General features: G+C 41.9%; 1 protein-coding gene across 1 annotated transcript in view; it reads right to left on the reverse strand.

Annotated features, from left to right (window-relative positions):
- Window positions 1-823: 823 nt before the first annotated feature.
- Window positions 824-24,592, reverse strand: part of Lrrc3b (leucine rich repeat containing 3B) — an 85,154-nt gene continuing 61,385 nt past the window's right edge. The window contains exon 2 of the mRNA XM_051206814.1: window positions 824-2,046. Within this exon, the coding sequence (XP_051062771.1) occupies window positions 1,123-1,902 (780 nt within the window). The 5' untranslated portion in view covers window positions 1,903-2,046 and the 3' untranslated portion in view covers window positions 824-1,122. The remainder of the gene's footprint in view (window positions 2,047-24,592) is intronic.

A 24,592-nucleotide genomic window follows, 5' to 3' on the forward strand; every position in this document is an offset into this window, starting at 1 on the left:
CTAAAACAAACAAGCAAACCATCAGGCCCATTCCAGAAGCCAGATGTGCTTCCAGTATTCCTGATGTCATGTTGGGACATGACATTTCCTTTGTAAGGCAGACTGTATGCAATAACAAAACTCATGAAACTTCATGCTAGTGCTTTTTTACCATGTGAATTCTGTTTTTAAACCAATGTAGAAGGACTATCGACTGGAAGACTTTTATTCAGAAAAGACCTGGTTCAAATTTAAACTCTAATACTCTCTACCTGGCAGGGTTCTGGACCTCTGCTTTATATGTACAGGTTGATGGTCACTTTCTCCTCTGCTGGTGAGAGAGTTTAGGGACATTAGTGGTGTTATCATCCCCACACAGTGCTCCCACAGGGTGGGTGCTCTCTCCCTTTCCTAGCATAGCTATTTCTATACTCACCACACATTCCTGCCCACCATAAGGCAATCCTGAGGATAAGATACATGCCATTTTTTTTTTTTTACTTTCCCATTACATCCAGCACAGATTATTTGTTTTTTATTGCTAAGAATTTATTTTTTTATTGCTAAACCTACTCATTTTGAAAATTAGATGCTAGTCAGTGGGTTTCCTCACATAGCTAGTGTGGAGGAAGCACATTTGTATAATCATCTTGGCTAGCTAAAGTCTGGCAGACACTGGACCTGTCAATAATTCAGCTCTGCATCCCCAGGGTGCCACGGGGCTTGTAATGATTTACCTTTCAATATAAGAGTCCTTTAGAGTAGCAGGATTTCCCTTTTCTCTTTAAAATAAGTGGATTGACTGTGTTGTTTCTTAACCAATAAGTCACACTCTTTTCCATGGTTCAAAGTTAAGCTTTTATTCAGTTTTAAATTAAAAAAATAAATTTCATTATTAAATAGTGAGATGGGTCTAACTAATGTTCAGAGAGTTTGTTACTCAGGAACCAGGGGCACAATTAATGGGGGGAGATCACCTAAACTAAAATTATTAGTGTGGTAGTGTTTGTGGAAAGTTCAACAGTGCCACGATCCTGAAGAAACTAAAATACAAAGTTTTAAACGTGTACAATGGAGGGAAAAGTGAACCACTTACTCTACTACAACCAGATGCTACTTCCCCAGTGCCAGTCAACGTGGTCATTATACCACAGTGCTAACGTCATCAGGCTCATCTGCCTTCTTTTGCCTGCTTGGCAGGGATTTCAAGTATTCAAGGTGTCTCCGGGCATCTTCCTGATTCTGCCTCACATAATATACCACATAAGAGATCACCATGGTGAACCAGCCAAACATGGTGACGAGCATGGCATAGTCAGTGGTCTTTTTAGGGAGGTTACAAAGGTCCGCATCGTTGGCAGCATTGAGGAACGGTCTTCCAGCATGTTCATCCAACACTGAAGTCTTGCAAATTACATTGTGTGCTGTCTCGTGATTGGATGCCATGCTTCTCAGAACTTGCTGGAGAGTACAGTCACAATGCCAGGGGTTGTTGGCGATTCTGGCCCTAGCCTTCAGATTGTTGAAGGCATTTTTGTGCACACTTTGAATCCTGTTGTCAGACAGGTCCAGGGTCTGCAAGGTTTCTGCTACCCCTTTGAATGCATGCTCATCAATAAACTCAATGCCGTTTTTAGACAGGTTGAGAACTCTCAGCTGATGGAGGTCCTTAAAAATCTCATTGGGGATGGATGTGATCTGATTGGAGTCCAGATACAGCAAAACTGTTTCAGGAGGGAGATCTCTGGGTATTTCCTTGAGGTTTGCATTGCTACAGGTGACATTTAAACCCCCAGAGGAAGAACAAAGGCAGCCTTTGGGACACATACTGGCAGAATGAAAGCACAGGATCATCAGGACAAAGCTTTGGAGGAGGAGACACATGGAGAGGGAACGGGATAGCCACAGGTCGACCAGATTCATTCTGGAATCTCAGCATAATCTCGAGTCCATTCCTCATTTACTCCGAGTGGTGCAACAGTTCTGACCACACTCTGGATTTCCTGGGTGCTTCAAAAGGACACAGCTAGCACGCAGTCTTCATTATTCCTGTCCTTGCTTGGAAACCTAAAAGAAAGGGAAGCAGATACAATTAGTTCACTTGCAAAGAGAGGAACATGGCAATTAAAATGTGCCCTCAGGTGTCTGGCCTTCCACAGGGGCAGGAAGGTGAGTTAGGCAGGTAATTTCCGTCAAGGCCACTGGAGGTTTCCTGTGTAATGGAAATCTGCTGAAATCCCCAGTGTTGGGAAGAGATTCAACAGAGGTCAACATTTCCACATCCCATCACCTTGTTTTCAGTCAGGGCAGAATTAGAACAAACATTTCCCATCTCTTCTACTCCACTCCCGGATATTTCTATGTCAATAAAATTGAATCACGTCTTTTACCATTCCTACAGTAACACAGACATTATGCAATTCAATCCTTTGTTGGGCAGCAACAAAAACCACTACCTATAATTCAAGGTTAATGATCATAGACAAAAATGTCTGTCATGGGCTTTGAGAAAGTACTCAATGGAGAATATTGCCTCTAAAGAAACATCTGATTTGAGTTAAGTGGACGGATGCCTCTGAGCTTCATGATGGTGCTGGGGGCAAACCAGCAAGGGCCTCCACAGGAACTGCTTTCTTTCTTAGCCTCTGAGACTACACAGTACCCGGGAGGATGCTCACAACTGCATCCCAAAGGATTCTCTGTCTGTTTCCTAAACAACATGTCCTCTTCCCAGCTCAAACAAGGCACGTTGCTTTTTTTTTTTTTTTTTTTTTTTTGTATAAAAAAAGGTAGTTAAGAAATACTGGCTTCTAAGACAACCACAATAGGCTATTTGTTCTTTTACTGATGTTTGCCAATACATTTACAGATATGTACATGCCACATATATTATTCATATACATATTGTTGATATATGTATATGAATATGTTATACATATGTATGAATACATATACATATGTATATGTATTATACATACATATATGAATACATATACATATGTATATGTTATACATGTGTGTATATTGTGTGGGCAAAAAACACACAGATACATACACAATTGTTAGTGTTAGAAGCAGCCATGGAAATTCCCCAATAGTTGCTTTTTTCTTTCTTATATGTATTATATGTTATATATATATACACATGCACACATAGACATTGTTAGTTTGGAAAGTGTAGGAATTGCATAATTGAGTATCATTAAAACATTGCAGAATGTTCTCAACAGCAGAGAGCAGAGGAGAGAATGCAAGCCAACATTCAGAACTACTCTATGATAGTGGCTCATAGGAGCAGTGCATGGATCTTAGTGAGGCATGTGTCTTCTCTAAGGTCAAATAGTTTGTAGGTGTAAAGTCAGGACTCCTGCCAGGGTTTTGGCTGTGACTCATCCATCTCTCCTCTATTTCCGATGCCTCCACAGCTCCCTATACTCCCATCTGCTCCAGAGGTGCAGGCAGGCTCTACAGAGTACTGCTTTTAGGGACTTTCATTACTATTAGGTTGTAGCCTAAACCTCTCTGATCCATGTTGGGAACCACACGGAGCTCAACTGAAGGGCCCATTAATGGTGAAGGAACCACAGTTGACTTCAGAAGTATCCTCTCAGGATTCAGGGCACAATAAGAACTTCATTCTCAGCAGTGAGCAGCAAAACAGCTTTGTGCAAACACATCTTTTATAGAGATCCCAGATGGAGAAATTCATAGGGAAATGATTCCAAATGTTACCAAACTTGCAGAAAAGATGATTAATGTGAGCTGGAAACATAATGAACCAAGTTGTTAATCATGGAAAAATTAGATTAACAACAACAGAGTGGTGTGGATGTGCTTTTGGAATTCTGCATGCCTGGAGTGCCAGGACGAAGGAAGGAAGGAGCCCAGTACATTGGGAAATCAGTGGATCCCTGGTTTTCTTAAGTCCATTAAACACCAGAAAGCATAAAGACCCCCCCCCAGATGAGCCCAGCCCTATGTCAATACCTCGTTTCACTTGTGTCAGATGTTCTTTCCTCCCATGTTCTCCTCTGAAGCTACACTGTGACATTTGAGAACCTAATAATTATCTAGGTGGGAGAGAGACCAAGGGAGCAGGAAAGGGAGGGAGCATACAGACAAAGCATAGAGGGGCACAGTATACACTGGGGATGCCAGGAGGACATGGGGGACAAGACAAAATGGCTTGTTGGAGATAGAGGAAGCCCACATTCAGCATGAGATTTGCAGAAACAGTGTGTGCCTTAGCCATAGATTAACTGGAAGGTAGTGAGCTCTTTGGGGGCCTTCACACTTCTGAGATTTTTTAAGTGACTGGTTTCAGGGTAGATGTGTTCCTTACTTCAGAGAATGAATTCTTTGAGGTTATAGACTTCTGTCTGTCTCATGTGGAAATAACAGTAAATGGTCCATAAGCACTATGTGATCCAGCTTTCATCCTTGTTAACATTATCCTTATCTCTCTAAATACTGTTCTTTTATCTTTGATTCAATATTACAAAGTTGATCTGAAGGATTGTATGAGGTAATATATAGACAATAAGAGCTCAATACTTATCAGCTATAGTTACTATCACCTTTCTTGGATGTACACCCACCATCTAATAGTAACTGGCACATTGTAAGACATAAATATTATTAGTGAGTGAAATGAAGACTATCTATGCTTTTTATTACTCATAGTGACAACTGTTAACTATCTTGAACTTAAAAGCCAACTCATTAAATGTACTTGTTCCACATGACAACATGGTCAAGCTTGGGAAAACTGTGAGAATAGGCATTTGGGGAGATGGAACGATTGATCTTTTTGTCATTAGACTCCTCTGTGCTTTAGAATTACCATTTCAGTAGCCATGGTCACACATAAGAAATGGCTTTGACTCACACAGAGGTCTCAGTGTAAGAGTGCTTGAAGCTCATCTTGAGACAGGATCCCTTGTCCTCAATTGGCTATCCATGCATGGAATGCTTGTTAAGAAAACTAATACAGAACATCTCTTTCTTCCAGAGATGTTGGCTCCAAACAAGTGTTTCATTTTGCTGTGATAATTGAAAAACGAAGAAAGACAAGTCTTTTGAGATTAACTAGATAGCTCAGCTACTGTGACTTGGTTTATACCCCAATCTTGGATGTAGTGACAAGAGTTACAGAATGTTGAGATGGCCTGAATATTATGGACTATGATGACTCACGTGTTGAAATCTAATACCAATACAAGGGTAACACAAACATGTTTGTGGAACAGCAGGTTCCTCACAGGCAGCATTAGTATCCATGTAAGAATTTCCAGAGAAGTTCTTGTCTCTGCACTACATGAGGACACACAGAGATTACCATCTTTGAAGTAGGAAATGAGCCTCCACTACACACACAAACTTTTGAAACCTTGATTTATCTTGGATATCCTATTATACAGAATCATGAAAAATGAACTTCTGCTATATCAAGCACACACATAAACACACACACACATATATTACATGCCATGTAAACCATAGAATATCATTACAAGTAAAGCACATTTATGTTCTTCTTTTTTTTAAATAGGAAGAATACCTAATGTCAACAAATGTGGAAAGAACAAAACATTCTCAGCCCCTTGTGAGTGCAGAGCAGTGAACTCTTTTCTCAAGTAGTGCCATTCTAAATTTAGAGACAGCTCTGCAGATGCAATGATAGCAAAGGGTGACCCCAAAAATGGCTTGGCAAAGGAGATTATCACAGATGACTCCCATGCATGTACACTGTTTTTAAAGAGGTAAATATTTTAAAGAGGTAAACATGCAATGAAAGCATACATCCACTCTGCTCAGGCAGTTTCCAAAAGGAAAAGTTAGTAATGGCTAACTCGAGCATGACTCAGCCTGACAGAAGAAAGACTGTGTATTACCTACTTCTGTATGGTTTGGAACATTTATGGCATACAACTATTATAAACATCGAAATGATAACAGCACAAAGGTACCATGGAGTAGCTAGAAAACTAACCCAATGTAGTTATTTAGCAAGTAATTGTTCTCCCCATGCAAGGGCTGGACAGTGGCAGCCCAGGGAACAAAGACAGATCACATTTCAGGATGAGAGACTGAAACATCAATGAATAAAAGGCAAAACCAAAAGTTGAGCCACACCCTGCAGCAACCAGCCTGGAGACCCTCAATAATGCCAGTTGGGATTGCTCATTCAACAGAGAGTGCGGTTGCTTCCTGAGACCCCAACCTCTGCTTCTGTTGCATCCCAACTGCCACTTAGTATCACTTTCTTTCCTAATAACTACATCGCTGTTACAAATTACTAGATTATGTGATCACAGAGAGGATTCAGTGCCCTACCATTTTCACATCAGTCACCTTAGTAAAAATTTATTGAAATGAATTTGGATATGTTCTCATTTAACCATGCACAGCTACCATTTGGCATTTATTACATGCCAATCATTTGTGTAGAGATGCACCCATCTAATAAGGTGGTAACTGAAATTCTGATCAGGGCCTTGGTAAAATGGATGTAGAATTCCCAAGTGACATGTTAAATCACCATATGATGATTGACTGGTACATGCCATAGTAGTCTAACATTTTCAAACCTACTTGAAGGATGAAAAATGCAACTCATTCACCATATTTTTCACCATATTACATGACCCTTGGGGTTGGTGGAGGAGAGTGATCTAGAATCAGAGCCAGGGCAATGTGTTATTTGGAGATGGTCTTGGTAATATTTGGAGGCTGAGAGGGCTTGCTACTTAATGTGTGCTCCTTAATCTGTTTAGAGATGTTAAGCTGGTTCCTATGGGCCAGAGGGTCACCAAAGACAAAGATTTCCTCTAAACCAGAATATGTTTAGGGCAAAAGTGTCACAGAAACAAAAAATAAGGGAGAATCATGAATCCTAATCAAGGAATGCCATGTTTAGGTTTAGATGTATGGACATCTGGAATTCATATGGTTCCAGAATCATGGAAGAGACTCAGGAATGAATCACCTGATTAAGTGACCGTGAATCTTCCATCCATTCATACATTCAAGGGCAGCTGATAGATACCTCACCTGATATGAGAGTGGAGTGGATAGAACAGAGAGGAGAAAATAATTCCCCCTTTCTCTTTTAGCCCAAAACAAAAGATTAGGAAAAAGTTGAATATAAGATTCAATGTTATAATTAATCTTCTAAAATAAATTTCTATTTAAGTTTGTTAGTTAAAATGATGGTAAGATTATCTACTACCTTAAGCTAATCATGAAACTATGGGGCTGAATGGTGCTCTCATTTTAAGGCTGAGGTCAATCAAAGGAACAGTGAGTAAGAAAATGCTGGGGGAGAAAGTGGAACTGCATCTTCTCAGGGATGCACGAAGACCCTCCTAACTGTCTAGGAGCAGCTGTGCCCCTTGTGTGATGAACAAAGGATTACATGGGTTCCAGCTTGCTTGTGAGGCACTTGTTCAGTGTCAGAAGCAGAACCTTGAGTCTAGTGTTTCAGCCTTGGTGGAATTCGACACAGTAGCATGCTGTACTAATGCTTAATCATGGTCTGTTTCCTGTTACTTTAATGCTACTTAAATGCCAGTTTGTTGCTACACAAAGTGTTATGTGTTGTGAAAATGATGGTGCTAGAAGAGGAGGGAAGAAGGTACTGTCAGGACAGAACCTAGACTACAGAGGTGCCCCAGGACAGAGTTTGGAATACAAACATCTCTCAGCACAGATCTCAGACACTGATCCACTAAGAACAGAGCCCTGGAGTCCAGAAGTCATGAACTAAAGAACTGAGAACCTATATTCCCAAGACAGAACCTGAATCTTAGGTGTCGCCCCAGGACAGAAGACAGATCCCAGATGTCCCCTAGATAAAACCTGGAATCTCAGGTGTTCCCAGGTAAGACGTTGCTCTCCTGAGATTAGTACAGCATGCTACTGTGTCGAATTCCACCAATTAGTGATTGATGGAGGATGGACAAGCCCATTGTAGTTCTAGTTTTATAAAAAAGCAGGCTGAGCAAGCCAGCGAGAATCACCCCTCCATGGCTTCTGCATCAGCTACTGCCTCCAGGTTCCTTCCCCGTTTGAGTTCCCATCCTGATTTCCTTCAATGATGGACTAAGATGTGGAAGTATAGGCCAAATAAACCCGTTCTTCTCCACTTTTGGTCATGGTTTCATCACATAGATGAAACCCTAACTAGGACACATCATTAAGTGAAACCTTGACATAGCAGGCAAAAACCAAGCTTTCTGAACATCTTACCTCCTCCCTACACGATCTAATGGTCACAGTGCCCAGAAGGGTTAAAAAAAAAAAACTCTTCTTGTTCATGAATTCACTGGAAAAACAAGGAGTCTCAGACTCCTTTTTTTTTTTTTCCAGCCAAGAATTTTTCCTGCTGTGAGTTCAGAGCTCAAGGTAAAGCTATTCCCACATCTTGACTAATGTCCATAAGTATTATACAGCATGCTGTAAGTGTATGAGATTAAATGGGAACTCATCCACCTTGGCTTCTCTCTGCTTCTCTATTATTATTTCTCAGCGTGTGCTTATATATCTATAGTAGTGAGCTTTGGAAACTTTAAAAATATAATCTCCATAAATTAAGCTCTCAATGTCTCACCAGAGTGCAGGTTGCTTGAAGGTCACTTTTACAAAGACCTAACTGATGCTGGATTCAGATATTGCTCTGTGTTGGTGAGTGACTATTACCTTTTTAAAAACAGCTTATCCCTTTTAACCCTGCCTCTATCTATTTCATATTAAATTGATGATAGGCACTGGTTTGGGAGGGAAAGTGTGGGATTTAGATCCCAAACCAATGTGTACATTTGGATTCAACATCCATTCTTCTAGGAGCAGTGTCCAGGAATCTAGCAAGTCACATACTTCCACAGTTCAGATACTTTAGTACCAACCCAAGGGCAAGCCAAAACATCCACCTCAGGGCTGACAGAGATAACAGGATATTGGACAAGTTCAGGGACAAGATGTTTCAAGAAGCTTTATTCGCTAAAGAGGATTCTGTCTTAGATTTCAGTAGCTATGACAAAAAAATAGCACGCAATTTTGTTGGAGAATTTCAGTTATTGTCTTATACATAAAGGAAATGGTTTGTACCTCAGGCATGCCAGCTCAGACTCACCACCTGAATCCAGCTGAGATGGAAGAGTTAAACTAACAGATCTGCAGGGCTCCAGAGTGAGCAGTTACAGAAGAGAAACAAACAGAACAACACAAAAGGAAACCACAGCAACAACAACAGAAAGACAGGACATACAACTTCCAGATGAAAGGGAAAGCTCCTTCACCAAGACATCAGAAAAAAATGAGTTTCTACCTTAAAAAAACGTTCTGAAAAATAGATGTTACTTGAAGAGCTGGAGAAGCCTGAGTGCAGAGTGAGTTTTAGATGATATTGCACCAACTTAACATTTCCTAGGCTTCCTGACGATTTGAGTAGGTCAGAGATGGTCCTTACTCTCAGGATCCATGTGGAAGTACTGGGAATGAATCCTCAGAACAACTGCTCAGCAAACAGAACTGCATTTGTCTGTGAGTATAAAGACACGGGAGCAAGGTTGTTACAATAGGTAAGGGAATGCCAGGATAAGGTCGTTGTAACATTTTTTTTTTTTTAATTCTCTGAAAGATTTATTTTTAAATTTCAGATGGAAATCTGGTATAGGGGAGCTACTGAGACATATAAAACAGAACACCAAGAAAAAAAGAGGCCTTCCCAGTGCAGTGGGCATGTCTTAGCAACCCTAGAGGTAGACATCAGTTCCTCTTAATTTTCAAGTGGAAGCCCAGGGAGGAGTAAGCAGGGATCTTTGTGACTCCTGTGTAACCCAGATCTCATGCACATTTTTCTGTGAGTCTTATGAGGGATAGATATGGTTTTAATGGGTGATTGCAGGTATTATGGGCTGGTCACTTTCTAATCTAGTCTCTCCATCTGCTTTTTCTTATCTTGGAATAATAGTGGTCCATATGCCAGGATTGAAATGGTAGGAGCCAAACACAGAGCAGCTTCAGTCATGTGCTGTCCAAAAGTGACTGTCACCTGCTGTCAGACTAACAAATGTTAGTCTGGGAACTAGTTAAAGTGGGAACCTGGCAGGTCTGAGCAGGAGAGCACATGGTAGCTTCATCCTGACCAAGGAGGCAGGGAGAAGATTTGAGTGGAGGGGAGAAAGAAAAGGGAGGCTGCTCCTCGGTGGCTGTGTCTCATGTTGGATAGAATGTCCCTTGGCCACATAACCTTAAAGCTGAAGTTAGATTCTTCCAGCCATACCAGAAATTACATATGAAGCCAGGCCACTTTCCTGGCAGCCACACAGCATGGCTACCAGCTACCATCTTAGCAAGATGGTAAGGGGATGGGTCACAGTGACATTTTGACCTTGGCAAATTGCAGAAGAATGTAATGAAAGGAAGGTAGTGCCTGGGGGTGGGTAGACACTTGTCAATGGCATCATAAATAGGTTTAAAAAATACTCTTAAAAGTCCACAGCACAGGATCCAAGAGCCTAGGAAGAAGATTCTAGTGGCCCATAGTGAAAAATTAATCTGCAGCAGAAAAATGAAATGGTACAGCAAATGCAGAATGCAATGAATGAAAGGGGATGGCGCCCTTCAAGCTACTGTATGTGGGTACCAACTGTGTGCAAGGCACTGTACCAGATGCTTGACTTTAAAGATGGAAGCCAGAATCTCACAACTGCTCTTTCTCAGAGCTGTCTCAGTCTGACCTGAGACAATTTATGATGAGGCTTGGGACTTTCTGAGCTGGTGATATTTAGATGTGATATTGAACCTTGAACTGATTGTATAAGTGTGTAGAAATGTTCTGAGGTTGCCGAGATATAATGTATATGTTTTACATGCAGGATGACAGTGAACAATTTGTATAGCACCAGAGGAAGGACAAAAAGGGAGATTCAACAGAGAAGACAAGATCCTGTAACTACTGATGAGCTAGAGATTAAAGAGATGAGGCCAGAAATCCAGCCACCACTAGAAGCTGGAAATCTCAAAGATGGATTCTCCCTTGTAGTCTCTGGCAGGAGTGTGACTGTCTAGGACATTGATGTTCTTTTTTTTTTTTTTTTTTTTTAGAATAATCTTGATGTTTATGAAGAAAATGTTTTATATAGAATTAAGCATAAACATTAAGAGATTGGCAGCAAGAAATACATAAGACATGGACAGTAGCATGATAGTACCCACTCTAGGCTGAGTGTGAGTGTGGATTTCCTAAGAAAGAAAATCTTTTCTCTTGGTGGCCTTTCAAACCATATTGATCAAAGAATTCAAACTAACAAAGATATTTTTGGCATGCTTATTTTGAGAAAATGAGTTTTCAAAATGCTTGATGGTGCTTTATAAAGGCTTTCAGCCTGACAAGATAAAAAGAGATCACAAAGTAGCAAGAGGACTCTTACATGCCCAGGTTACATAGAGGTCAGGATAGCATGTTGACTGTATATATAGTTCTTACGTAGCTTTCTTGTTCTGGTACTGGACACTGGGTTTCACTCTATACCCAGGCTGCCCTCAAGATTCCTATCCTCTAGCCTCAGCCTTCTGAAAGCTGGAATTACAAACACACATCACACCTGAAAAGCAAATTTGCTTTTCTCCAGTGAAGCCAGCTTCAGTCTTCTGCCTCTGGAACCAGCCACAAGAGGATAGATGCCTGTTAGTTTGGGGGTCAAATCACTGACACCTTCTTGAATAAGCCATGAGGCCCTAATGCAACAATGGAGGAGAATGGAAAGCAGAATTACTTCAATTGAACTTCTTCCTACGTGGGTGAAGAACTTTTGCTACAATTGAGTACATTGTGGTGACATATTGTTTATGATCTAATAAAGCCACTGAGGATCAAAATGCAAAGCTAGTCATAGCCACAGATGCCAGGAGGTGGTGGTATACACCTTTAATCCCAGGACTAGGCAGACAGAGGCAGATAAATCTGTTAGCTCAAGGCCACACTGAATTACAAGAAATTTGTCTAGTCTAAAAGAGAAACAGCCCATACAAAGGTGATCCTAGCACTTGGGATCACTTACCTTTAATCCCAGCAGTAGGGAAGTGGGTACAAGAGTGATATGTCTGGGTAGAGAGAGGAATATAAAGTGGGAGGAGACAGGAACTGAGGGGACTGCAGTCTGAGGCTTCATGGAGAGCAGTGCAGTCTGGTTTGCACTCTGAGGATCTGTGGAGACAGGATTCACCTATTTTGGTCTGAGGTAGAGGTACGGGCTAGTGACCGCCTGCTTTGCTTCTCTGATCTTTTAACTTGAGCCTCAATACCTGTCTGTAGGGTTATATTACTTGTGTTACAGTACCTGTTTTAGCTCTGAGTTTCCTGGCATCCAAGGGAAGAAAGCAAAAATGTCAAAGTGGAAAATGTGTGCTTTCTAATACATCAGTTCCATTAATATAGAATCAAAACTTGTCAGAGACTTTCTATACCATGCAAAGTTGCGTTCCTAGTGGCATGAGAACAGGGTGGGATGGAAAATGAGGCAGTGTGAGCATTTCTCCACAGAGAAGATTTTACAAAGCTGGCCTCACATTTAACAAGAAATGATGCTAGTGTGGGAAAACTGGTCCAGATGAGCAGTCCAGGATTAGCAGATACAGATTCTTCTCATATAGACATCATAGAGATTTCTGAAAATCTATGTTTATCCTAGGCCAGGAGTCAAGCAGACTTCACTGTATTTCTCATGGGTTTCCCAGGCATTGGTATAGACAAACTTGTATGACTTGTTATGGTAAAATTTCACAAGTCATATTGTAAAATAGACTTCCTTTTAAGTAAGATATATTAGGAGTTGTTATATGGAAGAAAAACAAATCAATTCTTTCAGGCATGTAAACAAAATTCATTTTATAATCACCAGCTAATCAAGTTTGTATGTCTCTCTTTTCCAAAGTCCTAAATGGCCATGGCTTGGTAACTCTAGCAAAGTGGGATTATACAATATTGATTAATACATTACATTTTGGTTAGATATTTATACTGTCTCCCTTATTTTGCTACTGAACTGATATCAAATGGAAACACTCCATTCATGATTTGTATTGTTGAAAAGCCACTAAATAACACAATGAATGGACAATGGCTTTAAATTGGGAGATTCATTAGACTTGTCCAGTTTGTGGAACATCTGTGCCTACAGCATAGAAAGTGAACCACACAGAACTGGGCCAGTCCTTGAGAAAGAGGTCTCTTGATGAATCCAGGTCTCCTCTTTTATGTCTAGTCAATTGTAGCTGAGGAGTCTGATGGGGAGACTACCTCAGACTATCCACTTTCTGTGTAAGAGAAGATCAGGAAGATGGGGTGCTACTTCTTTTATCAAAAATATATTTTAAGAAACCTGTTGAAGTAAAATAAGAAAAGATTGTTTTAAAATGAAACACAAAAGATTTAAAAACTAAGAACGTTGAGTCTCTAAAGAAAGAAATTAAAGAAGATACCAGAAAATGAAAGATCTCACTTGCTCTTAGATAGGTAGGATCAACATAGTAAAAATGGCAGTCTTGCCAAAAGCAATCTACAGGTTCAATGCATTCCCCATCAACATCCCAGCACAATTCTTCACTGAACTTTAAAGAATAATAATCAATTTTATATGGAAAAACAAAGACCCAGGATAGCCAAACAACCCTGTATAATAAAGGAACCTCCCAAGGCATCACCATCCCTGACTTCAAGCTCTATTATAGAGCAATAGCCATGAAAACAGCATGGTATTGGCACAAAAATAGACAGGTAGACCAATGAATCAAATAAAAAACTCTGTTATTAATCCACAAATCTAGGAACACCTGTTTTTGACAAAGAAGCTAAAATTGTACAATGCGAAAAAGAAAGCATCTTCAACAAATGGTGCTGGCATAACTCTATGCTGGCACATAGAAGACTGCAGATAAATCCATATTTATCATTATGCACAAAACTTAAGTCCAAATGGATCAAAGACTTCAATATAAGTCCAGCCACACTGAACTCTTAGAAGAGAAATTGGGAGGTAACCTTGAATGAATTGGTATAGAAGACCATTCTCTGAACATAACACCAGTAGCACAGACACTGAGATTGACAATTAATAATAGACTCAGAAGCTTCTGTAAGGCAAAGGAAATAGTCAACAAGACGAAACAGCAGCCCACAGAATGGGAAAGATATTTACCATCTAATAGAAGGCTGATTTCCAAAATATACAAAGAACTCAAGAAGCTTGTTACCAAAACACCAAATAATACAATTAAAAAGTGGGGTACAGAACCAAATAGAGAATTCTCAATAGAGAAATCTAAAATGGCTGAAAGACACTTAAGAAAGTGTTCGATATCCTTAGCCATCAGGGAAATGCAAATCAAAACAACTCTGAGATACCATCTTACTCCTGTCAGAATGGCTAAAATCAAAAACACCAAAGACAGTTTATGTTGGAGAGGATGTGGAGAAAAGAGAACACTCCTCCATTGCTGGTAGGAGTGCAAACTCGTACAGCCACTTTGGAAATCAGTATGGCAGTTCCTCAGGAAAATGGGAATTGGTCTACCAAAAGATCCAGCAATTACACTCTTAGGCATATACCTAAAAGATGCACAAAAGGACATCTGTTCAACTATGTTCATAGCAATATTTTTATAGCCAGAACCTGGAAGCAACCTAGATGCTCCTCAACTGAAGAATGGATAAAGAAAGTGTGGTATATGTACACAATGGAGTACTACTCAGTGGGGGGGGGGATGGAATCTTGAAATTCGCACACAAATGGATGAAACTGGAAGTACCATCCTGAGTGAGGTAATCCAGTCACAGAAAGACAAAAAAGTATGTACTCACTCATATATGGATTATAGACGTAGAGCAAAGTATTACCAGCCTACAATCCACACACACCACTAGAGAAGCTAGGAAACAAGGAGAACTCTAAGAGAGAGAGATACACGGTCCCCTGAAGAAGGAGAAAGGGACAAGATATCCTAAGCAACTTGGGGGCATGGGGGAAAGGGAGAGGGAATTAGGAGAAAGAGAAGGGGAGAAGAGGAGGGGAGAGAAGGACATGAGTGAGCAGGAAGATGGAACTGGAGGCAGAATGGAGGAGAGCAAGAAAAGAGATACCACAATAGAGGGAGCCATTACAGGTTTAAAGAGAAATCTGGCACTAGGAAAATGTCCAGAGATATGCAAAGATGATCCCAATGTAAGCAACAGTGGAGAGGCTACCTTAAATGCCCTTCCCCAATAATGAGATTGATGACTACCTTGTATGCCACTCTAGAGTCCTCATCCAGTAGCAGATGGAAGCAGAATCAGACACCCACAGCTAAACACTGAGCTGAACTCTTGGAATCCAGTTGCGGATAGGGAGGTGTGATGAGCAGAGGGGTCAAGACCAGGTTGGAATAACCCATAGAAACTGCTGACCTGAACAAGGGGGAACTTCATGGACGCTGTTCTGATAGCTGGGAAACCAGCATAGAACTGACCCCGATTCCCTGAATGTGGTGTTAGGGGACCTGGGCTGTCTATGGGCCTCTGGTAGTGGAGCAGTATTTATCCCTAGTATACAAATGGATTTGGGAGCCCATTCCACCTAGAGGGATACTACCGTAGTCTAGACACATGTGGGAGGGCCTTGGTCCTGCTCCAAATGATATGACAGACTTTGAAGATTTCCATGGAAGGCCTCACCCTCCCTAGGGAGCAGAAAAGGGATTGGATAAGGGTTGGAGGACGGGGACAGGGGAGGAGAGGTGGGAGAAGGAACTGGGATTGACATGTATGACAAGCTTGTTTCAAATTTAAATTAAAATGTAATTAAATAATTGAAAATAATAATTAAAATAATTTAATAATTAAAATTTTAATTTAATAAAAATTTTAAATAAAAAAAGGGAAACAAACAAACAAACCAAAAAAAAAAAAAAAACCCCAAAACAAAGAAGCCTGTTGGCACTGGAGAGAAGGCTCAGTGAGTAAAGTGTTTTCTGTGCAAGCCTGAGGAATGGAGCTTCATGCCCAGAACCCAAGTTAAAAATCAAGTGTGAGGTGCAAGGACATAATCCCAATACTAGGGTGGTGGAGGCAAGGTCCCTGAGACATGTTGGCTAGCCAGTCTGGCTTTATTGAAAAGTGCTAGGTGAGGAGAGATTAGAAAAAAATCACCCAGTGCACATGCACACCTGTACACACACACACACACACACACACACACACACACATACCTGTACACATATATGTACACACATACTTGTACACACACACATACACACTAACAAAAGCTTTCAAAGTATGAATGAACACCAACAATTGTTAACACTTACACATCCAGGAGAAAGCTCTGCTAGCTAACTTATGCTGCAAACACTTGGGTAAGTGTGATTAGAAGCCAGACAATAATGAAAAGGATGGGCTTGTCAGCCCTGACTGTTACCCTAACCTTCTTAAGGACCTACAGAGGATAAATGCATACAGGAGACACATTTATCCTTACCACCTAGCCACCCTGGACACTGTAAACTTTCTGAATCTTAGAAAAGTATACAGGAGATGGCATAGGCCTGAATCCATGCAAATCCAGGTTCCTCTCTCAGTTCCAGCTGAGGCCCCAGGACAAACAGTGCTCTGGTCCCAGATCCCACTCTATAAATGAGTGTATTCCCGTTTCGTTCTCACAGGCGCTGGTGAGGCTGATATGTATCTGGATGGTGATCAAGCCAATTTTGTATTTTCAAAGGGTTCCATGGGATTCCAAGTGTCTATATGTTACGACAAATGAATATTCTAAAGTCATCCTTCTGGTTTTGAGAAAACAGTGGACATCAGTCTGTTAGAGTTTCTGAAAATCAACACCAGATGAAGTCATAACCCAGATTTTCTCAAGCACATGAGCCCCTGCCAGAGAGTCCCCATACAGTATTGTGTTTATACAGTACTCCACTCTAAATTCAGAAGGAACTGAATGGTATCAACACTCCCTCTGCTACAGTGCCTGCCAGCGATGCCCCTTACAGCATGCTCTGGAGGAGTGGGAGGTGAAGGGCTCGTGTACAGGATTCCAGTTGCACACTTGATTAGTACCAATCTGTGCAGTATTACCGTGAGAAACATCTTCCCAGCTAAGGCCTACCCAGGCAGAGATGTGAAGATAATAACTTGTAACTATCATTCAGGGATAGATTTTTGTTTAATTAAAGCAATATCCCTTAATTGACAGAGTCCATGCCTCTAGTAATGAAAATAAAAGGACTATTGCTGCTTGAATTGCATACTTTGGTATTTCCTCATCTTTGGTCACCAATTTCATTGAACATTTACAATCCTAACATTTGGGTAGGAGAGGAGTTCAAGGTCACCCTTGCCAACATTCTGAGTTTGAAGCTACCTGAGCTACATAAGACCCCCGTGCAAAGAAAATAAAACAATGACCACAAAGCTTTGCCTGGGCCTGATGTATATATGAATTCAGGCCTATAATCTCAGTTGTTCAGGGATGCTGAGGCAGGAAGATCATAAGTTTAAGGTCACCCCAGGCTACAGAATGAGTATAAAGCCAGCCTGGATAACTTAGAGAGACTGTCTCAAATTCAAGAGTAAAAATAGAGCTGTGGATAGAATCCAGTGCATGCTTAGCACTCAGCATCATTTATTATTCAACCAACTAATCAGATGACCAAAAAATTTTAAGGCAAAAAAGAGCTTTGGAGTTAGACATGGCTTAGCATCTAACTTTGTTATCCAACAACTACTTGATAATTATTAGTGAGTCAGAGTACTTTGATAGTCAATAGTTTTGTGATTTGTTTAGGGTGTCCTATTTAACATTTCACATCAGCATTTCCAAATGTAAAATGAGTTTAGAAATATTTATTTCTAATGCTTATTCCTCACACTATAGCAGTCATGCCCCTTTGCAATGTGACCTTAGGTCTCTTCCCTTTCAGGGATAGAGTCTTGGATCTACCTGACTAAAGACTTGCTTTAGCCACAGCAGCAGGCAGAAGTGACAGGGTTGCAGATATGAGACTGAGTGATTGTTTCCTGAGGATCCTGCCAGGCTCACTCCATGGAGCCTGCTGGATTATGAAGCCACATGAAATGAAAGCCAACTGTTCCACATGACGTTTTCAAGCTTGAGCTATCTTAGCTTCATATGTATGAGAAAGTCCAGCCTGAGTCATAAGATACAATTATCTACTCTTTAGTTGATGCATTTGAGTGAGCCAATGGGATCAGAACCAAGCTAACCACACCTGTGAATGATGACAAGTGCCTTTCGGATATTTTTTAAAATGTAGATAATAGATACACATGATATACAAGATAGCATCTTCCAATTAAATACCTTAATACATTTGTTCCTAATCACATGCATGACTGGTACTTGTTTACCTTCAACAACTAATAAGTGTATGCTCTTTAATAAAGTGTAACAGAGACCTCATTCACAAGTGCTGTCATTGCTCGGTGCTGAAGGACACTGCAATTCATTCCACTGTCATTAGAAAACAAATTACTTAATTCTATTTGCTGACCATCACAGTCAATAATATTCTAGGTTGTTATGGTAACCTCTGAGCAGTCCAGAAAACCTGACACATAGATGAAAGATATTTATGCAATCTGAAGGTCAAACTTGAATAACAAATTGAAATACTGTTTGCTTATGTATTCCTGACATCTAGAACAATGGGTGAAGTGGAAACATGTACCTTGTGCGGGCTCAGGACTAAGAGCTTTAGAGCCAGACTGTCAAAACCCCAGGTTCTTCATTGTACTTGCCTTGATCCCCCTGTGCGTTAGCGGAGAGCCACAGAAATCCTTACTGCTTCTGCATTTTATAGGGATAAAATGAGATTTAGATAAGACACCTGCACAGAACCTGGATCTAGTCTGAGGACAATGAATCTGAATCATGTGCCTTTGTTGAACTGTTTTTGTTTCCAATGTGATCATGGGAAACAAAGCCCATATTTCTCTCTGGCTCTCGGATTCGCCCTGCAAACAGACAAATGTCAAAGGAAGCAACAGTTATAGAAATCCAATGGGAATTGAGCATCATGTCTTGGTGATCCTATGATACAAAGGTACAATAAATAACAATGTATCAATTCAGGACTCACTGCCAACATGTGTCTGGCATGAAGTCCCCTCTCCCTCTAAACAGAGTCCAGTCCTTGCTACACTAGAAAGTCATGGAGTGCTCTCCCATTTGTACCTTGGTCATTTCCTCTCCACGAGCAATATCCAGACCTGTGACCTCCCATAAATCTCTCTAAGGCATCTCTCAGCTTATCCATCCACCACCTGTTCTTCCTAAGCAGGGCAGAGGCAGAGATGTGAGTGAGGTAGGCATGGAGGCAGGCTACAGGAAAGATGCATACACAGGAATCCCAGAAGAGTGCAGGACCATCTCACACTTGGCAGAACAGTTGTCCTTTCCAGGGCCACTGCTCAGCATATTCAACAGAAAGCATCTAATCTGCCTGGAAAAGCAACTGGCATAAAACCATCATCAACATCTATGCAATGTCCCTTTGATTTTAGATTCCCAGTTTCATTTTGCTAACCACCTGCATGTGCATTTTTAAACCTACCTTCTCCATGATCACATAGAGGATCATGAGAGGTCAAGGTCAATCTCACAGGTTCCATATTGTCATGTATATTTTTTAAAAAGCTGACACCCTTAAAGGTCATGTGGAGTGTAAACCCTCTGACTAATAACTTGGGACAGGGCGTTCACACAGCATGGATGCTGTCAGTGGGCCTTTGGTTCTGACAGAAGGGTCACAGATAGATCACCTCTGCTTACCTAGGATTTCAGTGGGCCCCAAAAGCTGTCATTTTTAGGCCATTATAGGGTTCTCTCCATGCTCATGTTAATATAGACACTATTTTTCAAACAAAAGCAATCATTCTCTAGAAAGAAATGACCCAAATGAAAGGACATGTGACCTGGGATTATTATCCTCTGTGTCCTGTGCAGTGCAGCAAAACTGTCCTGGGAAACATGGCCTGAGTTTCATGGGTCTCCTCTGGGAAGTACCCGGAAAAATTAACAGCCACCCAGGGACTTGGCTTTGTCAACAACACACCAAATAAAACTTTCCAAGTCCCATTAATTGTCTTCCTGAGCAGTGAGACTTCCCTGTCTTCTTGCTCTGACGACAGAACAGGACAGTTTTTTTTGTTTTTTTTTTTTTTTGTTTTTTTTGCATTTTCCTAGGGACACTACTGTAAACCAGCCAGCAGGTGACAGAGAAGGGAGGCAGGAACCTATTCAGGGGAAGCCGAGAGACCAGGAGAAGGGAGCAAGTCACAGCAGAACACTTGCATGAGCTCTAATTCAGACCATCAGTACTGGCACCCTGTTCTAAATTTCACTGCTTGTGGTATAGTTGCACAAAAATGATGTTGGAAGGAGAGAGAGACAGCTATAATTGAGAGACATTCCTAATGCAATTATGTTCAAAATCAAAACAGAGAGCCTAAGCCACCAGGAAATGCAGCAGGAAATGAAGGCAGCAGAGTCCACATGAAGGCTGCTATCTGATCAGATGGGATTTACAGTGTCTTGTTTAGGAAGGGGCATCTCCCTTCTGCTAGCCTCTACACTTTTCCTGCACAGATTCCTTTGTTTTTCCTTTGTTTCTCCTGTTGGATGGCTCACAGAAGTAAGTCAACATAAGGATGCAGAATGCCAATGCTACCTTACAGAACCAGTCTTTATACACAGTCAGCACACACACGTGTTTAGCCAGGTGCAACTGTTTTATTTTTACCCTGAGTCACAGCTTGTGAGGACCGGAAGAATGCATCTTCCGGTCTCCCAGACTCCCTCACTTACGAACATTGGGCTGAGGAGCACAACTCACTGAGTACTTCTTTCCCTGCTTTGAGTTCAACAGTTGCTAAGGTCACAGACAGGAAGCTTGGGCTGAGTAAAGCAAGATGTCCATGCATGGTTCAGACAGCAGAGCACAAAAATGATGTTGGAAGGAGAGAAAGAGCTATAATTGAGAGACATTCCTAATGCAATTATGTTCGAAATCAAAACAGAGAGCCTAAGCCACCAGGAAATGCAGAACTGTGGGCATCCCCCAGGACTGCTGTGCAGGACAAGCTGTTCAATGAAGGCCTGAATGGATGAAAACAGGATAGAACATCACGTGAGCCTAAAACGCTCATGGGAAGAGCTGGGCTTTGATGCTACCCAGGGCTGACTTGGCCTCCTCTGAGCTGTGTGCAGTGCATAGGGACATGAGGGAGGAAAGGAAGACCTGAGAGCCACTTAATGAGAGCTGTTCCTCACTTAGATTCAAAATAGAAACAGAGAGGCTAACTCTGTAATCAGTCAGGACTGATTCTGGTGTCCAAATGCACTGTCCCCAATCCCGTGACATGGGTCTTTCCCATCATTTTCAGAAACACACTTGAAATGTGAAGGCAAAATACTCACGGGGAGTGAAAGGCAAGGAGAGATGGGCCTGGAAAGGGATTTCTTCCTCTTTCTGCGTGTTTGGAGGGAAAGACATCACCCTGGACCCTGGGCAGATATGGGTGACTACATCTTCAGGGTTCCCAGGCTTGGCTGTTAGGCCCCTGGGTCAGCATCTCCCACTGAAATAACCTGGCACTTGTCTGTGACAGGAAAAGCAAGGCTCTGCTTACACAGAGAACTGATACTTGCCAAACAGAGGAGGAGTGAGTTCCCAAAAGACCAGCGCTAAGTGAGAGCAGAGCCACAGAAGGGCTGGGTAGTAGACTCCAGGCACTGATTATGGGGGTGAGCTAGGAACAGCCACTGGCCCCTGCTGGTGCTGACAAGTCATTCTTCCTCAGGGTAAACTTCCGCCAGCACAAAGGAGCGGCAGTATTCTTTCTGTGGTCTTCTATATAAAGTGTGTGCCGGGTTCCTTCTCTGGGCATCCTTCTTTGCTGGTCAGAAAAGGGTTAAATGTTATGGTGGTTGGAAGATGCCAACATACTTTTGAACATTCATTGTCCCAGTTTCATTATTGTTGTGACAAACATCATGACCAAAACACTTTAGAGGAGGAAAGGGCTTGTTTGGCCTACACTGCCAAGTCACACTCTGTCACTGAGAGAAGCCGGGGCAGGAACTCAAGGCAGGAATCAGGAAGCAAGAACCATGGAGTAATTCTGTTTTCTGGCTCACCCTCTGGCTTGTTCTCAAGCTCATGCTCAGCTAGCTTTCTTATATAAGGTCCAGAAACACCTGCTAGGAATAGCAATGCCTGCATTGGTCTGGGCCCGCCTATAGCAACCATCAAGACAAACACTAAGAGAAACAGACACAAGTCAATCTGATCTAAGTAATTTCCCCACTGAGACTCCCCCAGATGACGCTAGGCTATGTTGAGTATGCAGCTGAAGCTAACTGGGACATTCATCCCACTAATATTAATTTGCAAAATTTTAAATGCTTCATTAACCTATATTAATTGTACACAATAGTGAGATTCATGCAAACAAATAAGGTTTGTTGATCATACTCACCCCCTTTCCCCTATCTTGTCTCCCAGTCTTAGGATATTCCTGTCATCCTTACAAGGTGTCAGCAACACCCGAGTCCCACTTGAGATGGCCACAGTGAAAGCTTCTATGAGATATCGTTACAGAAACAACACAAGAAAGAATTAGCAAAGGATCTTTCTGGAGGCTGCAGGGAAACCGTCTGCCTGTGTTGCTGCTCTGCTCAGTAACCAGGGATGGATGAGATAAGGTTGCATGAGGTGATAGAGGCCAGGTTTTGACTATTTCAACTGTGGATTACCTCACCCTTTCCAATCTGACTCCTTGGTGGTCCCTGGTCAGTTTTGCCACTCATTATCTCCAGTACCAGAGGGAAAGCAGAGGAAAGGAAGAGTGATGAAATTCAAATGAGTCAATTCAGCCACTTGTAAGCCACTCAGCTCCCAGTACACACAGGGAGGAGGCTGCAGTCAGTGTCGCTTCTCTGGTTTCAATTCTCTGTGTTATTCCCATCCGTCCCCTGTGCTGCCAGGCAATCTTGAGTGGGCTGTATGGAAATGATCTGTGGGATGAGAGAAGAAAGGGGGAGCTCTTTCCCAGTGAAGCTTCTTTAAAGAGGGAAACGGGTGTTATGCTGTGAGCGGCATGTCACCAAAAACAGCCAAACTTATTAAACAAACCTGTGTTTGGATGCACATGATCTCATCAACACCAGAGGAAATGGAGAGAGAGAGCATTGATTATCACAGCCACAAGATGATAATGAATGTCCCTAATGACCAAGCCAAGGACCACAAAGGCAAGAGCATGTTGAATCATAACAGAGTTGGAAAAGGGGAGAAAATACAGCAAGACTTTAAATGACTGCACTGTCACTGATACCTATAGGGTGCCGGGAGCATGACATAGAGAAGACAAACTACTTTCTTTACTCCAGATTTGCTGCATAGAACAGAGGCAGGCTGGTCCCTAACCTCCTACTTCCCCTGTCACGATGGCCAATGGGTACCACACGAGTGTGCAGGTACCCTCCAACAAGGGCCCGAGAACACTGGGAGAGCTGGAAGCAGACAGTTCTGTGGTGTTGGCTTCTTTGAGGCTTGTCTCTGTGACAGACACCCACAGATCCTCCAGGAACAGCCACAGCCAGTGAGTGACGATCAAAAGGAACAGGGCCTGGCATCTCACCCCAGCTAGGGGACCTTGTAGAGGACCTGGGTTCAGTTCCCAGCACCTGTTTGGGTACTACTCTAAATCTTGAAATGCTGTGAAGTGGGCTGTGTCTGTCACGTGGCTGCATCAAAGCCACATTTTCCCAGTAAAAGGAACAGGGCCTGGCATCTCACCCCAGCTAGGGGACCTTGTAGAGGACCTGGGTTCAGTTCCCAGCACCTGTTTGGGTACTACTCTAAATCTTGAAATGCTGTGAAGTGGGCTGTGTCTGTCACGTGGCTGCATCAAAGCCACATTTTCCCAGTCTCCAGTCCCATCCACCCCAAGTATTAGTTGTCAGGGTACTCCTCAGTAAACTTTCTAAATGGCAACCCTGCCCTCAGGTTTTCTAGAGTCCAAACAGGCAGTTGTTCGTTTGTTTAGCATACTGCTCATCACTTCCCTCTTAGTTTAAGATTTACCTTAGTATGTTATATAAAATTGGTATTTGTCACAAAAGAGAGATTATGTTACTCATTAAAAACCAACAAACAAACAAAAAATGGACAAGCAAGGTAGGAAGGGGAAAGCCTCAGGAGAGAAGACTCTGGGTGATGCAGGAGGGGATCAAGTGAGCATTTTAAGCTTCAGTACTAAAAGAAGCAAAGCTGAAGTTAGTGTCAGAAATGAGATCACTAAGGACCAACAGCTACATCCTTCATTTAAAACAAAAATCCAATCTGTACTGGGGGAAAAGAGAGCTAAGGCGATGGGTGTGACCTGGGGCGACCCCATTCTGTGAATGAGCTGGCTGCTGTTCATTTTGGCTGAGCCTGAAAACATGGTATTTTCTATCTAGGGGAGCTACTGGCAATGTACATTTAGCAAATGCTTGCCACCAGAGAAAGACACTGCCGCTGAGAAGCTGAGTGACCCATT

This window comes from Phodopus roborovskii, unplaced genomic scaffold (genome assembly GCF_943737965.1).
Source record: "Phodopus roborovskii unplaced genomic scaffold, PHOROB, whole genome shotgun sequence".
NCBI lineage: Eukaryota > Metazoa > Chordata > Mammalia > Rodentia > Cricetidae > Phodopus > Phodopus roborovskii.